Source organism: Macrotis lagotis, chromosome 1 (genome assembly GCF_037893015.1).
Source record: "Macrotis lagotis isolate mMagLag1 chromosome 1, bilby.v1.9.chrom.fasta, whole genome shotgun sequence".
NCBI lineage: Eukaryota > Metazoa > Chordata > Mammalia > Peramelemorphia > Peramelidae > Macrotis > Macrotis lagotis.
In genome coordinates, this window is record NC_133658.1 from 443,401,444 (window position 1) to 443,414,254 (window position 12,811).

At 33.0% G+C, this 12,811-nt stretch overlaps 1 protein-coding gene across 9 annotated transcripts in view; it reads right to left on the bottom strand.

Annotated features, from left to right (window-relative positions):
* Window positions 1–12,811, bottom strand: part of BAZ1A (bromodomain adjacent to zinc finger domain 1A) — a 128,337-nt gene that overhangs the window by 64,960 nt on the left and 50,566 nt on the right. For 8 of the 9 annotated variants that reach the window (XM_074213357.1, XM_074213361.1, XM_074213359.1 and 5 more), the window contains 2 exons: window positions 9,071–9,172; window positions 4,771–4,858 (listed from right to left, as the gene is read on the bottom strand). In XM_074213357.1, the coding sequence (XP_074069458.1) occupies window positions 4,771–4,858; window positions 9,071–9,172 (190 nt within the window). The remainder of the gene's footprint in view (window positions 1–4,770; window positions 4,859–9,070; window positions 9,173–12,811) is intronic. The other variant, XM_074213363.1, reaches the window with a different exon arrangement.

Consider the following 12,811-nt stretch of genomic DNA (forward strand, 5'->3'; position numbering starts at 1 on the left):
TTTCTAAAGCCACACTGGTGCACAAGGAGGTGACCATCTTCCAGGTGGAGAAACTGCCTACTGAAAAGCAATATGGCAAGAATCTTACTGGCAATGACTAATCACCCCTGTGATTCTCACAGGACAATCTATTCCTTTTACCTTTACAGAGATCAACAATGGAGGCATCCTTGAATTCCTGGGGGATAATCTCTTCATACCATATAACCTGGAAAATTTCAATCAGTTTTTCTATGAGCATTGGACTCCCCACCTTAAAATATCAGCTAGAATAGAATCAACGACAGGTGCTTTGCCACATGAAAGGAGCCTAATGGCATTCAAAATCTCTTCAGTTGGAATTTCAGACAGGGCTGGATTGACTTCAACTTGAGACAAACAGTCAATCCTTTCTGCACTGATTGATGACAATCTGTTAAGAACACCATGGAGGTGTTCAGTTCATCTTTCTAGGATTTTGTCCCTATCCCGAATCAATGTGACTCCATCAGGATTGAGTAGTGGAGATGCACCATATGAAAAGCTCTTTGGACTGTTTCAATCAGCATAAAACTGAATTTCATCTGCCTACTTGCAGAGAATGCTTTATCCAGCTTTCTGAAAGGAATGTAATATGGTCAACAAGAGGACTTTGGGCAGCTAACAGAATATTACTAAATATATCAGGAATTGTGTGAGAGCTAGGCAAAAAAATGCAAAAGGAAGACAATTGTTGCCCTCAAAGAACTTATAGAAGAGAAAAAGGATTTTGGTTGGAGAAATCACAAGTGTAATGAGTGAAATAATATGGTTGGTATATCATTTCAGAAACAATGTAAATGTGGACCTGATTGTGAAGAAATATGGTCAGTTGGGGGCAAAGAGAATCAGTGGCAACACAGAAAAAGTGAGGAGTTAAGAAGCATAGCAACATCTGGGGCTACCAAGACATTGTAGTAATTGAGGAAAAAGGTGATGAGGGACTAAATTAGGTGACTGTATAAAAAACAACAATATCTAAGCTAGAAAGCTGAAAGATACTGTGGAGATAAAACTGACAAAACCTGGCAACTGGGGCTTGAATAATATAGAAACTACTTGGGAAAATAGGTGAAGGAGTCCTAATATTGGAAAATAGTGAAACCTAAACAAGAAAGAGTCAAGACAGAGAAAAGGAAACCATAAAGCAATTTTCCTAATGAAGGTTAGTACAAATAAGATACCTGTAAAGAGATTACAACAATATATCATACCAGGTGCACAGTAGTGGTTCAATCTTAATTGATCATATCAATAGCAAAATCAACAGAAATAATGTGATTATCTAAATAGATGTATTTAAAAAAGCTTTTTAATAAAATATGGTATCCATTCCTATTAAAAACAATAGAGAGCATAAATAATATATTAAGTATTATCTAAGGGGATAAGCTAATAGTAGCTGTCCTTCAATGTTGAAGAGAACCAAGCCAATCAAATTAATGGTGGCATGACTTATATATCATGTTTTTAAAATGAGGGGTATGTTGTACAAAGAACATCACCCTCACTTATCTTTTCCAAAACCATTCCACTTCATGAACTGATTTAATAGGGAATAAGCTATTGATGATGGTCTGATTCCTGTGGGAGTCTCTGGGCCTTTGAATTGGTTTCTCTTCTTGAGTATCAACAAGGCGCCTTGTAATCTATCAACACCAGTCTATGATTTCTGGAAGCAGAACTGGACAAACCTGCATATCCAAATGGTCTTTCCACCTTCAGCCATGCTGCTCCTAGATTTTGGTTTTTCATAAGCTACCCAACCCAATATGATCAGAGTTTATGAAATAAAGATGACTGTTACCACTATTATTATTCAGTATTATACTATGGTTATTTATAGCAATAGGAGAAAAAGAAATAGATAATGAAAAAATGAAACTAAACTCTTTGCAGTTAATATACTTAAAACCAACTAAAAAACAAATTACAATAATTATCTTTGGTGAAGTTCCAAAATATAAAAAAATTCCACAAAAATCATCACCTTTCCTATATATTACCAACCAAGAACAGCAGGAAGAGATAAAGAAATTCCTTTAAAAATAAAGACATTATAAAATATTTAGTAGTCTATCAATCAAGACAAATCCAGGAACTATATGAACAGAATTAAAATTTTTTTTACAAAAATAAAGTCACATCTAAACAAGTACAGAAGTATTCCTTCAAGGCAAGGGGCGAGTCAATAAAATTAAAATGACAATTTTATCTAAATTAATTTGCTTATTCACTGCCATACCAAATTTATCAAAGCATTATTTTAAAGAGTAGTAACAAAAAGGAAATAACAAAATTCATGTGGAAGAACAAATGATTATGAATACCTAGGGAATCAGTGAGGAAAAAAATGTCAAGGAAAGTCATCTAACAGTACAAGATCTCAAATTATGTTGTAGTAAAGCTATAATCATTCAAACAATCTGGACTGCCTGAGAGTGGTAGATCAATGGAATAAGTTAAATGGATAGATACTACACAATGCACCAGAGTAAATGACCATAGTAATCGAGATTTGGACAAGAACTCAATATAGGATAAAAACTGCTGGGAAAACTGGAAAGCAGTTTATCAGAAACTAGTTATATAACAACATTTTCCACTGTATACTAAGATAATGGGGTTAAGTGGCTTGGCAAGGCCACACAGCTAGGTAATTATGAAGTGTCTGAGGCCGTATTTGAACTCAGGTATTCCTGGCTCCAGGGCCGGTGCTCTATCCACTGTGCCACCTAGCTGCAACCCATAACAAACTCTTCACAGGTTCAGTCAATAATGCAGTACTGTTAGAATTCAAACACAAAAAGGACACACAAAAAGATCCCTGTGGGTTGCACATTATAATAGAAAACTACCTTTTTAAAAATATTCTACTGCACATTTATTTAAGTAAAAATTTCCCAATTACATTTTAATAGCAATCAGGCTATTACAATCCTATATTTGAAACCAAGGTAGAGGATTGAAACAAATCTATTTTAGAGTTTTCAAAAATGAAACTAAATAGTCAACACAATAAGGAGTATAAATTTGAAACAAGAAAATCCAGTAATTCAGGTAAATGAAGGGAGCCAACATGAAGGAGACAAGTTTCAAAAATGCTGCCACCAAGAATACAATTTTTATTTTTTAGATTATAAAGAATTACTACCATATTACTACCATAAGCCAATTAGAAGAGCAAGGAATCATTTATCTGTCAGACCTATGGAGAGGAGAAGAATTGATGATCAAAGAAGAGATTAGAGAACACTGTGAAATGTGAAATGCAAAATGGCTAATTTTGATTATATTAAATTGAAAAGTTTTTGTACAAATAAAACTAATCAAGATTAGAAGGAAGCAGAAAGCAGGGAAACAATTTTTACAATCAGTGTTTACAATAAAGTTCTCATTTCCAACTATTCAGAGAATTGAGTCAGATAATACAAGACATTTACCAAATGATAAATGTCAAAGAATATGAATAGGCAATTTTCTGATAAAGAAATTAAATCTATCATCATGAAAAAAATGCTTTAAGTCACTATTGATTAGAGAAATGCCAAAAAAAGGGTAACAGACAAAAATAACACTCTCACCAGGAATCTCAAAGTTGAGAATGGTATAAATCTGTTGGGGGAAATTCAAGGCCAAACTGATACTAATTGAAATTCAAGGACAGGAAAAAAAAAGCCTCATAACTGGTCTCCTAATCAAAATTATTTAATGGCAGTCAAAGGAAAAACGATCACTATTTAGGCAAGTCGGTCCTATGCACTTTTCCAATACATGCACAAACATGTACAAATTTCTGCTCAATCCCTAAACCAATTCAAGTTACGCAGAACATTTAAGTATGAAGCTGGTTGTTACTATCTGATCTTCCTTCCAAAGAGGACCATGACATGCAAATGAATTGGATTTAAGTGAGAAGACTGTAGAAAAGCAACTAACTCCCTATGATGTCCAAAACAAAGATAAAATGCTTTCTTTGGAATTTAAAGCCCATCACAACAGGTCCGTTTTTATAACTTTCTAGTCTTCTTATACTTTACTTCTCCATTTCCATAATTTAAAATCAGCCAACATTTGCATGTCTTCTGAACACTACTCCCATTGGAGAGTCTTTTAAATACCTGGAATGCACCCCTTGAGTTCTTTCAAAACGAAGCTCAAATCCTATCTTCTATAGTAGAAGGTCTTTCCCAGTCCTCTCCACCGCAAGTGCCTTTCTTCTCAAATTTTACCTACATTTAACTTGAACGTTTCCAATTGTTGGCATCTCTCATATTTTACTTTCACCTTTCTTGGTATTCCCTTCATATAGTAATGTCTGACATAAAGTTAAGCAATTAATAAATGCTTGATGAACTAAAGCAGATCACTTGACCCATAAAGATCTCAAAACAAATTAAAGATGTCTTTGATTATAGTCAAAGTTTAAGAAAATAAAACTGTTTTGCAATCTGAGGTACCAAAGCTACAGCAAAATATATGCTTTCTAACTAGGTAAAGTTTTTGGCTATTATAATTAAGAGCAATAATTTATAATCATTCAGTAATTAGACAATTATATATTTACAATGTATGACAGGAAGACAATGAACAACTAGCTTTTTCAAAAAAATCACACTATATCAACTACTGAATAGAAAGCATTTTGTCTTACTTCCAGTATTTTAAAAAGTACTAAAATTTCTGCTAATCTATACCAATATACTGATCATTTCTCTTCCTACCAGTAAGTAATTTTACCAATCTAATTACCTTAATTTTAAGGACTCCATCACGTGGCTCACAATGTTGCTTCAGAAAAAGTTTTAGCCTATCACGAGAAAAGAGATGTTTCCGCCGGCTACATGAAGGAAAAGAGGAGAGAAATGATTAGCTCCAAAGATTAAATCTAAAATTTTGGCAGCTTTTAGACTCATAATTTATGACTATAAATTGAAACAATGAAAGTTCTTTCAATGTTATTTCTACAAAGCCTCCTTAAGACAATCTTGGACTATTTAAGTACCATTTGGAATAAAAAATTTATTAAGAATTCAAAGGGAAAAACATTACTAATAACTACTCATATCTGTAAAATGTTTAAGTTTGTAAAAAAGCAAAGAAAAGAAAGGTAGGCCTAGAATCAGCATTAGGAAGATTTGTGTTCAAATCCAGTCATAGATACTTATGCACCTGAATGAGGGGCTGCTGTGTAAAGTCACCAGCCTCAACCTCTCCTCCAGGGCCATCCGGGTCCAGGGTCAAATATGAATCAGGGGGAATGAAGATGGACCTGCATGCAAGGCAACTGGAATTAAGTGACTTGCCAAAGGTCACACTAAATATATGAAACTGGATTCCATCTCCTGTGGTCCTGATTCCAAGACCAGTGCTCCAACCAAGTAAACAATTCTAACTATCAACTGTTTGATAAACCCAAAGATTTCAGCTTCTGGGATTAAAAACTGACTTGAAAAAAAAAAAGTCAGGGAAACTGGAAAAATAGTATGGTAGAAATTAGAAACAGACCAACCTCTCTCACACTATACTAAGAGAAGGTCAAAATGAGTGCAGGATTTAGACATAAAAGGTAATATTTTAAGCTAACTAGAACATTGGTTACTTGTCAGATCTATGAAGGGGAGCACTTTATGACTAAAGAAGACATAAGAGATTTTGAAAAACAAACTAGATTTTGATTACATTAAAATAAAAAGTATTTGCACAAACAAAATTACTGCAACCAAGATAAAAATGAATGTAGTAAATTGGGAAATAATTTTTACAACCAATGTTCCTGACAAAGGACTCATTTCCAAAATATAGTGAATGGATTCAAATTTATAAAAAAGCAAATAATTTGCCAATCAATAAACAGTCAAAGAATATGGAAAAGGCCAATTCCCAGACAAAGAAATCAACGCTAGCTATAGTCATATGAAAAATTGCTCTAATCAGGGCTGTTCAACCTTACTTTTTTTTATTGAAACATTAAACAAAAATATTTTGATGAGAGTTTTGTGGTAGCTTGGCTTCTTTTACTAAAGCATTTAGTAAACTTGCAAGGGGTCACATAAAAACACTACAGCAAAGCATTTTGGACAGCCCTGCTCTAATTATCATTGATTAGAGAAATGCAAATTAAAATATCTCTGAGGTACAGCCTCATACCTTTCAGATTGGCCAATGGAAATGGCCAATGGCCAAAGGAAAATGATTAATGTTGGAGGGCATAAAAAAAATCATTAAGGACATTTTAAAAAACATGTTGAGTTACAAAATTAAGCCTACCCTCTGACCTAGCAATGCCAGAAAAATGAAAAATGAAAAACAGAAAGGAAAAGGAGCTCATATGTGTTATAATACTTATAGCAGCTCTTTTCTGATGGCAAGGAACTAAAGGCTGAGGGAATGTTCATCAGTTAGGGGAAAAGCTGAAAAAACTATGGTATGTAATTAAGATGATTAAAATGCTATTCTATTATAATAAAGGATGAACAGGATGCTCTCATTAAAAATTTACTTCAGCAGATACAATGGGAAATGTACTATATATAAAGCGTATTGTTGTAGGATGATCAACAGTGAATTACTTAACTCAGCAATGCTGTGACCTAAGAGAATTTGAAGGACTAATGATAAAGTACAATATCCATCCCAATGATGAATGTCTGAATATTTTTTTTATAAAGTTTTCTTGAAGTTTTTGTTTTTTGTCAGGGGAGAAGGGAGGTTATGTTTCTTTTACAACATGATGAATGTGACAGGTTTTTTCATTTCTACACATTTTTCCCCCTATTTAAGGCAATAGGGTTAAGTGACTTGCCCAAGGTTACACAGCTAAGTAATTATTAAGTGTCTGAGGTTGAATTTTTAACTTGGGTCCTCCTGACTACAAGGCCAGTGCTCTATCCACTGTGCCACCCAGCCACCTATGACAAATTTTTAACCTATATCAAATAATTCGGTTCCTCAAAGTTTTTAAAAATTAAGTTAAAACTTGTTTTTTTGCAGGTAACCAATGGAAAAATAGAATATAATTCCTTTCTTTAAAAAGTGCTGATTACTTGTCTTCTTATAATATGGCTGTACACTAAATAATGGTCAATTTCTGTAAATATTCATAAAAAAGAGATTCTTTACCAATTTTATTTAGAAAAAAGCAAGTTTTGTAGTTCCAAGATTTCCTGCAATTTATTCAATTTCTACAATTATACTTTATCTTACTCTTAATTGTCAAAAACTAAGACACTGAATATAACAGGTAGAAAATTTTGGTCTACATTTTCTTAAAGCTGTTAAATTTTTCCTTTTAATTCAGATGCTATAGAGCATGAAATTTAAATAGTATTATCAGTTGGTTGTCAATGGTTTCAGGATAATGTAATTTCCTTGTTTATTCCTTTTTCTATTGTGAATGCTTGTTTTATTTTGTTTTAATGATTGAAACTCCTCATTTTTTAGGATTCAACTGATGCACTGTAAATTCTGTTCCAGTTCCTTATTATGTTTTTATCTTTGGTTTCTTGTAAGGAACAGAATAATATTTTATTTTCTTATCCAATCTGTCATACTTTCATTTTAATAGAATATTCATTTGTATTTAAAGGTATGAGTTAATTTTATATCCTTTCTCTAATACTGTAGGGGTTTATAATCCTTCTTTCTTTTCATATCATGTATCCCTATATCTCCAAAAGTTGGATACCCCCCACCCCAGGAGTCCACTCAATATGCTAGAAGCAAAATGTCCACCTCATATATATATATAATATTTATCTTAGGTTCTATTAAAGCAATTATATTCTAGATTTTGATGGCATATAATTGTCAAATATTAGCACTGAAAAAATAGGTTTTTAATTCTTTTGTAGGAAGCTTGGATATTCTCTTCCTGGGCCTAGGGGCTCATTATCCATCTACACTATCCTCTTCAAAATCCTAGTTCAAAACACAACACATACAACTGGGAAAGCTTCAAAAGGCTAACAAAATAGATGGTAAAATATAAGCAATGGGCATTCTTCATTCACTTGTTCACTGTGCAATGAATTACAGACATGCCAAATCACTTTCCTAATTAGAGACAGATCTCATTTATAAGGCTTTGAACTTTTTCAGGGTTTGATATAATCAATGTCATCCACAAAAAGGAACAAAAAAAAAAAAAAAAAAAAAAAAAAAAAAAAAAAAAAACCCTGGGAAAAAATCACCGTCCAAACTAAGAAACAAAAGGTTAGGTTGAGCCAGTAAATTTTTCAAAAAGTTAATACTGCCAAATACCTTCAAGTCTTTTGTCTATAAGGTCATAAATGGAAAAAAACTAAGAAATATTTTTAGAAAGCTATAAATGTTGGGAATAACATAATTGTTTCTAAATATTCTGTTATTCAGTTTGAAACAATGGTAGTTAGCAATTCCGTTTAAACTTAATTTAATATTTAACACCATGAATTATATTCAGAAATAATTGAATTCTTTATTTAAATTAAATCAGGTATTTTAAATAGTCTAAATCACATCTAAGACAGGTACCTATATATTCACTAGATGGTATATTCATTAATTAATTAGTACTTTCCCTTCTGAAGATACGATTACCACTCATTATAAAATGGATCATTATTTTGTGTTCTGACAATTTATATACCATTCTAATATTTTACTGAAAGATTATTAACTCACCTGGTAGTAGAAAGACTCTTCTAACACATTCTGATAAAGTTTGAAAGCTGTACTTTTAATAGACACTATTTTCATTGTCAACTTTTTCCAAAAGTTAGGTGAAATATTCATGGACACTACTGCATTTTTAGCAGTTATTCACTGGACATGGAAGGAAGGAGTTTTGCTACAGAGACTTAAATCTTATTTCGTGTTTTGGATCACTTATTGATCCAAACCAAAGCGGCATAGAATTTGATTCTTTTTATAATACCAGTAATCATAATATTCAACTATTCAAAGAGACTATGTGTTCTACATCACAGTTCACCTGATTTTAAAGTATATGTGTGTATGTGTAGTTATTTCATTATTCTAGCTTTTTTGTGCTTTAGGTACTAAGTTTTACCTTATTTGAGATGCTTTAACCATAAAAGATTCATATAACTCCTTTTTAGTGGGCTGCACCTTGTACTTGAACAATGAGGGATCAACTGTGGATTTTTTCTTCCTAAAAAGAAATTCCACAAAAAAAAAAAAAAAAGAATTAATAGTATATACAAAAACAGTTGTTTGGAAGTTTATAATTAGAAACCTTTAACAGCTTATTTCACTTGATTTCAAAAATATTTTTTTATTAAAACAAGGTCCTTAAAATTGTTTGTGTTCACTAATTAAAAGAAAAGTAATAAATCCTGCAAGAGGATTGTGCTAGTTATCAAGAAACAGTAAGGAAAAACACAACCCTTGAGCTTGGGAATTTTATTATTTTGAGTGAAAAGACACATGTAAAGACTTTTTTTTATTGTTTGTTATTATTAAATCCTTTAGGAACCCTGACTGCTATGCAAAGGAAAACATAAGGGAGATGGGATTTTAGCTGAGATTTTAAAAATATATAGGATTTGAATATGAAGAAAACAACAAGGATATTCCAGGTTTGGGGGTTAAGTATATAATGTAGTTAGTTACAATAACTATGGGAATAATGAGTTAAAAATATATTCAGGAAGCAGTGTATAGTCTAATTTGTTTTGAGTACAGGGTTCATGTATTGGAATGTTAAGACATGGAACAGGAAAGATACTTTTAAGATTTTAATTATAAAGAGTCTTTTGAGGTTTGATTTTAAAATGCTTTATTTTTTTTCCAATTTAACTGACTTCCTCTGCAATTCTATATATTTTATTTTATGCATGTAATACATTATTCTAAAGAGTTCTATAGTCTCACAGAGTTCAGACTGGAGGGGGAGGAGAAGAGTAGAAGGAAGGTGTAGAGGAAGAGTATGATGAAACCATCATATTTGAAAATTGTCTAAATCTCTTAAAATCAGAAGGCAAAGCAGAAACTGAAAGAACCCACAACTTAACTTTCTGAAAGAAATCCCAATACTTAAACACCCAGAACATTATAGTAAAAAATCCAGAGCGTCCAAAACAAAAATATAGCAAATAACAAAAATATAACTCAAGTACTGAGAGGTCACATTCAGGATCCCACATAATTTAGATGCTATCATCATTAAAAAAGTAAAAATCTCAGAATGCAATATTCCAGAGGATGAGAGAAGTGCCTGGAAAAAATGAATATAATATTAGGGGGGAACTGGGTAGGTGAGGAATGTACATTTAATGAAATAAAGCATTGTTGATGAAAAGAACAAAGCTCAATAGAAACTCTGAAGTTCAAACAGAAGAGTTAAGAAACATAAAAAGTAAACATTAATTAAGAAAAAGGAATACTTAAAAATAAAATGTTTACATTCTAATGAGAAGATTATACATATTTTCCCCTCTGACATCTATCATCATCAGAGAGTGCACTTAAGGAAAAGCCTGGGAATAGTTTTCTCATTTCTAAATCATCTTAAGAATGGAAATAGAGAAGAATACACTATTGTGGGAGGCACAGTGAGAAACAAGGTTAGGTAAAATTACCTCACATAATCAGTGTACCTAAGTAAAAGTTTATGCAGATAAGAGAAGAGATTGATGATTCTTTTTGGGGCGGGGTTTACAAGGCAATGGGGGGGGGGGGGGGTGGCTAGGTGGTGCAGTGGATAGAGCACCGGCCCTGGAGTCAGGAGTACCTGAGTTCAAATCCGGCCTCAGACAATAATTACCCAGCTGTGTGACCTTGGGCAAATCACTTGAACCCACTGCCTTGCAAAAAAAAAAAAAAAGGATCAGTATAATGAACAACCATGATTTCAAAAAGACTAATGATGAAATGTACAACTCATTTCCTGCTAAAAGATCTTGGCTGATTGAAACAAAATTTCTGAAGAAGAAATTGTCACTCATCAGACTACAAAAATTTAAGGAGAGGAAAGACAGAGGTATGTTCATTATAGATGCCTTCTCAAAGAGTTTATCTACAAAAGTGGAAGAAAGATAAAGGAAATAAATAGCTAGCTTAGATGGACTAATCAATTACCATTTTTCTGAGGATGGATGCTTTCTGTAGACAGTAAGGAAGCAGTCAAATAGATAGGAAACAAATGAAGATTAAAGAGAAGGGATGACAGAGGGACAATTTGTTGGCAAAGACAGAAAATGGGAAGGGTTTGCCATGACTTCAGTTTCCTTTCTGCCATCCCATCTCAACTCTATCATTAAACAGTCTAACTTTAAAATGTCCTCTAACTCCTGAATATCTTGATCCCTTGCTGCTAATCAATGTTCATGCCCTGACACAACTTAAATCCCAAATGTTTCCCACCATCACCACAAAAAAAATCATCCGAATGTAAGAAATTATGCAACTGTACACACTACAAATTTGTAATAGAATCTTCCTCCTAATCTGAGTTTTGCAGACTCCCAAGTCTAGTTTGAATTTGGATTATCTCTGGCTAGATCTCTAATAGACAACTACAGGCTCTAGCAGTTAAGTTAGAAAAGATCACACTCCAGAGAACTAGCAGTTCACCTTCTGTCCTATAGCTGTAAACTATAAAACTGAAGACTAGGCAAACCATACTACAATCTCATACACTTGACACTAAGTAGCTCTGTGATACTAAGTAAGTCACTTAAAGCTGACTGCCTCACATTCACTGCTATCTCCAGGCATCCTGATTCATATCAGGCTACTTGAACCAGATGGTTCTAGAGGAGAGCTTGAGGCTGGTGACTTAGTACAGCACTCCCTCATTCAAATTCAAATGATGTCTTCCTCATGACATCACCTCCCTAATGCCATGGTCTTGGTTCAAAACAAAGGAAAAACATCATCAAAATCATTATGATATTGAATTAGTTGTGGTAAATCATTGGACTGTACCTTATTCAAAACAAATATATTTGCTAGATCCCCTGACAAAGGCTAATTTATAGATTCCTGACATGACATTTCCAGGACCTTGTCAGGCATTAATTCCAACTTCTGTATGTTTCTATTTAAATCTAGGTTTACTTATGTTACTTATGCATCTACATCACACTTTTCAGAATTCTACTTGTCCGATTCAGTGCACCAATTTCTATTTTCTATCTTCAGAATTCACTCATAAGCAATCTTTCCATCTTTCTTTGGTTAATTTCCATCAGAATTTTTTTTGGGAGAGAGGTAATTGGGGTTAACTGACTTGCCCAGTGTCAGTAAATTTCAAGTGTCCATGATGAGATTTGAATTCAAGTCCTCCGTGCTCTATTCACTGGGCACCTAAGTGCCCATGATCTATCCCTGCTTTAAGAATCCTTCCCTTATTCTCTCCCCTCTCCCTATCCCCCATGGCCTTTTGTTTCTATTTGAATTTAGAAGATTTTTATACTCTTACAGATGTTATTCCTTCTTATTCCTGTAAATCTACAAACTTCTACATCTCCCTTTCTTATTCCCTCACCCTCTAAACTCAAAATCCTGTATATTCCCGTAAGCTCATTTCTTTCTGAATTTAGAACTTTTATACCCTTCTGGATTTATATGTATTGACCCATTCTTAACCCAATCCAGAACTCCTTCCATCTAATTCCTCTTGCATATTATTGTATGATACTCTTATTCTTATTTTTTATCTTTTTCTACATTTCATTTTTTGGAATCTCATACTCAATTCTTCCAAACTGTCTAATTACTCAAGACAATCTTAGATATGTGGGTATACATATTTATGTATAAAAAAAGAAATCTGTCCTTACTGAAT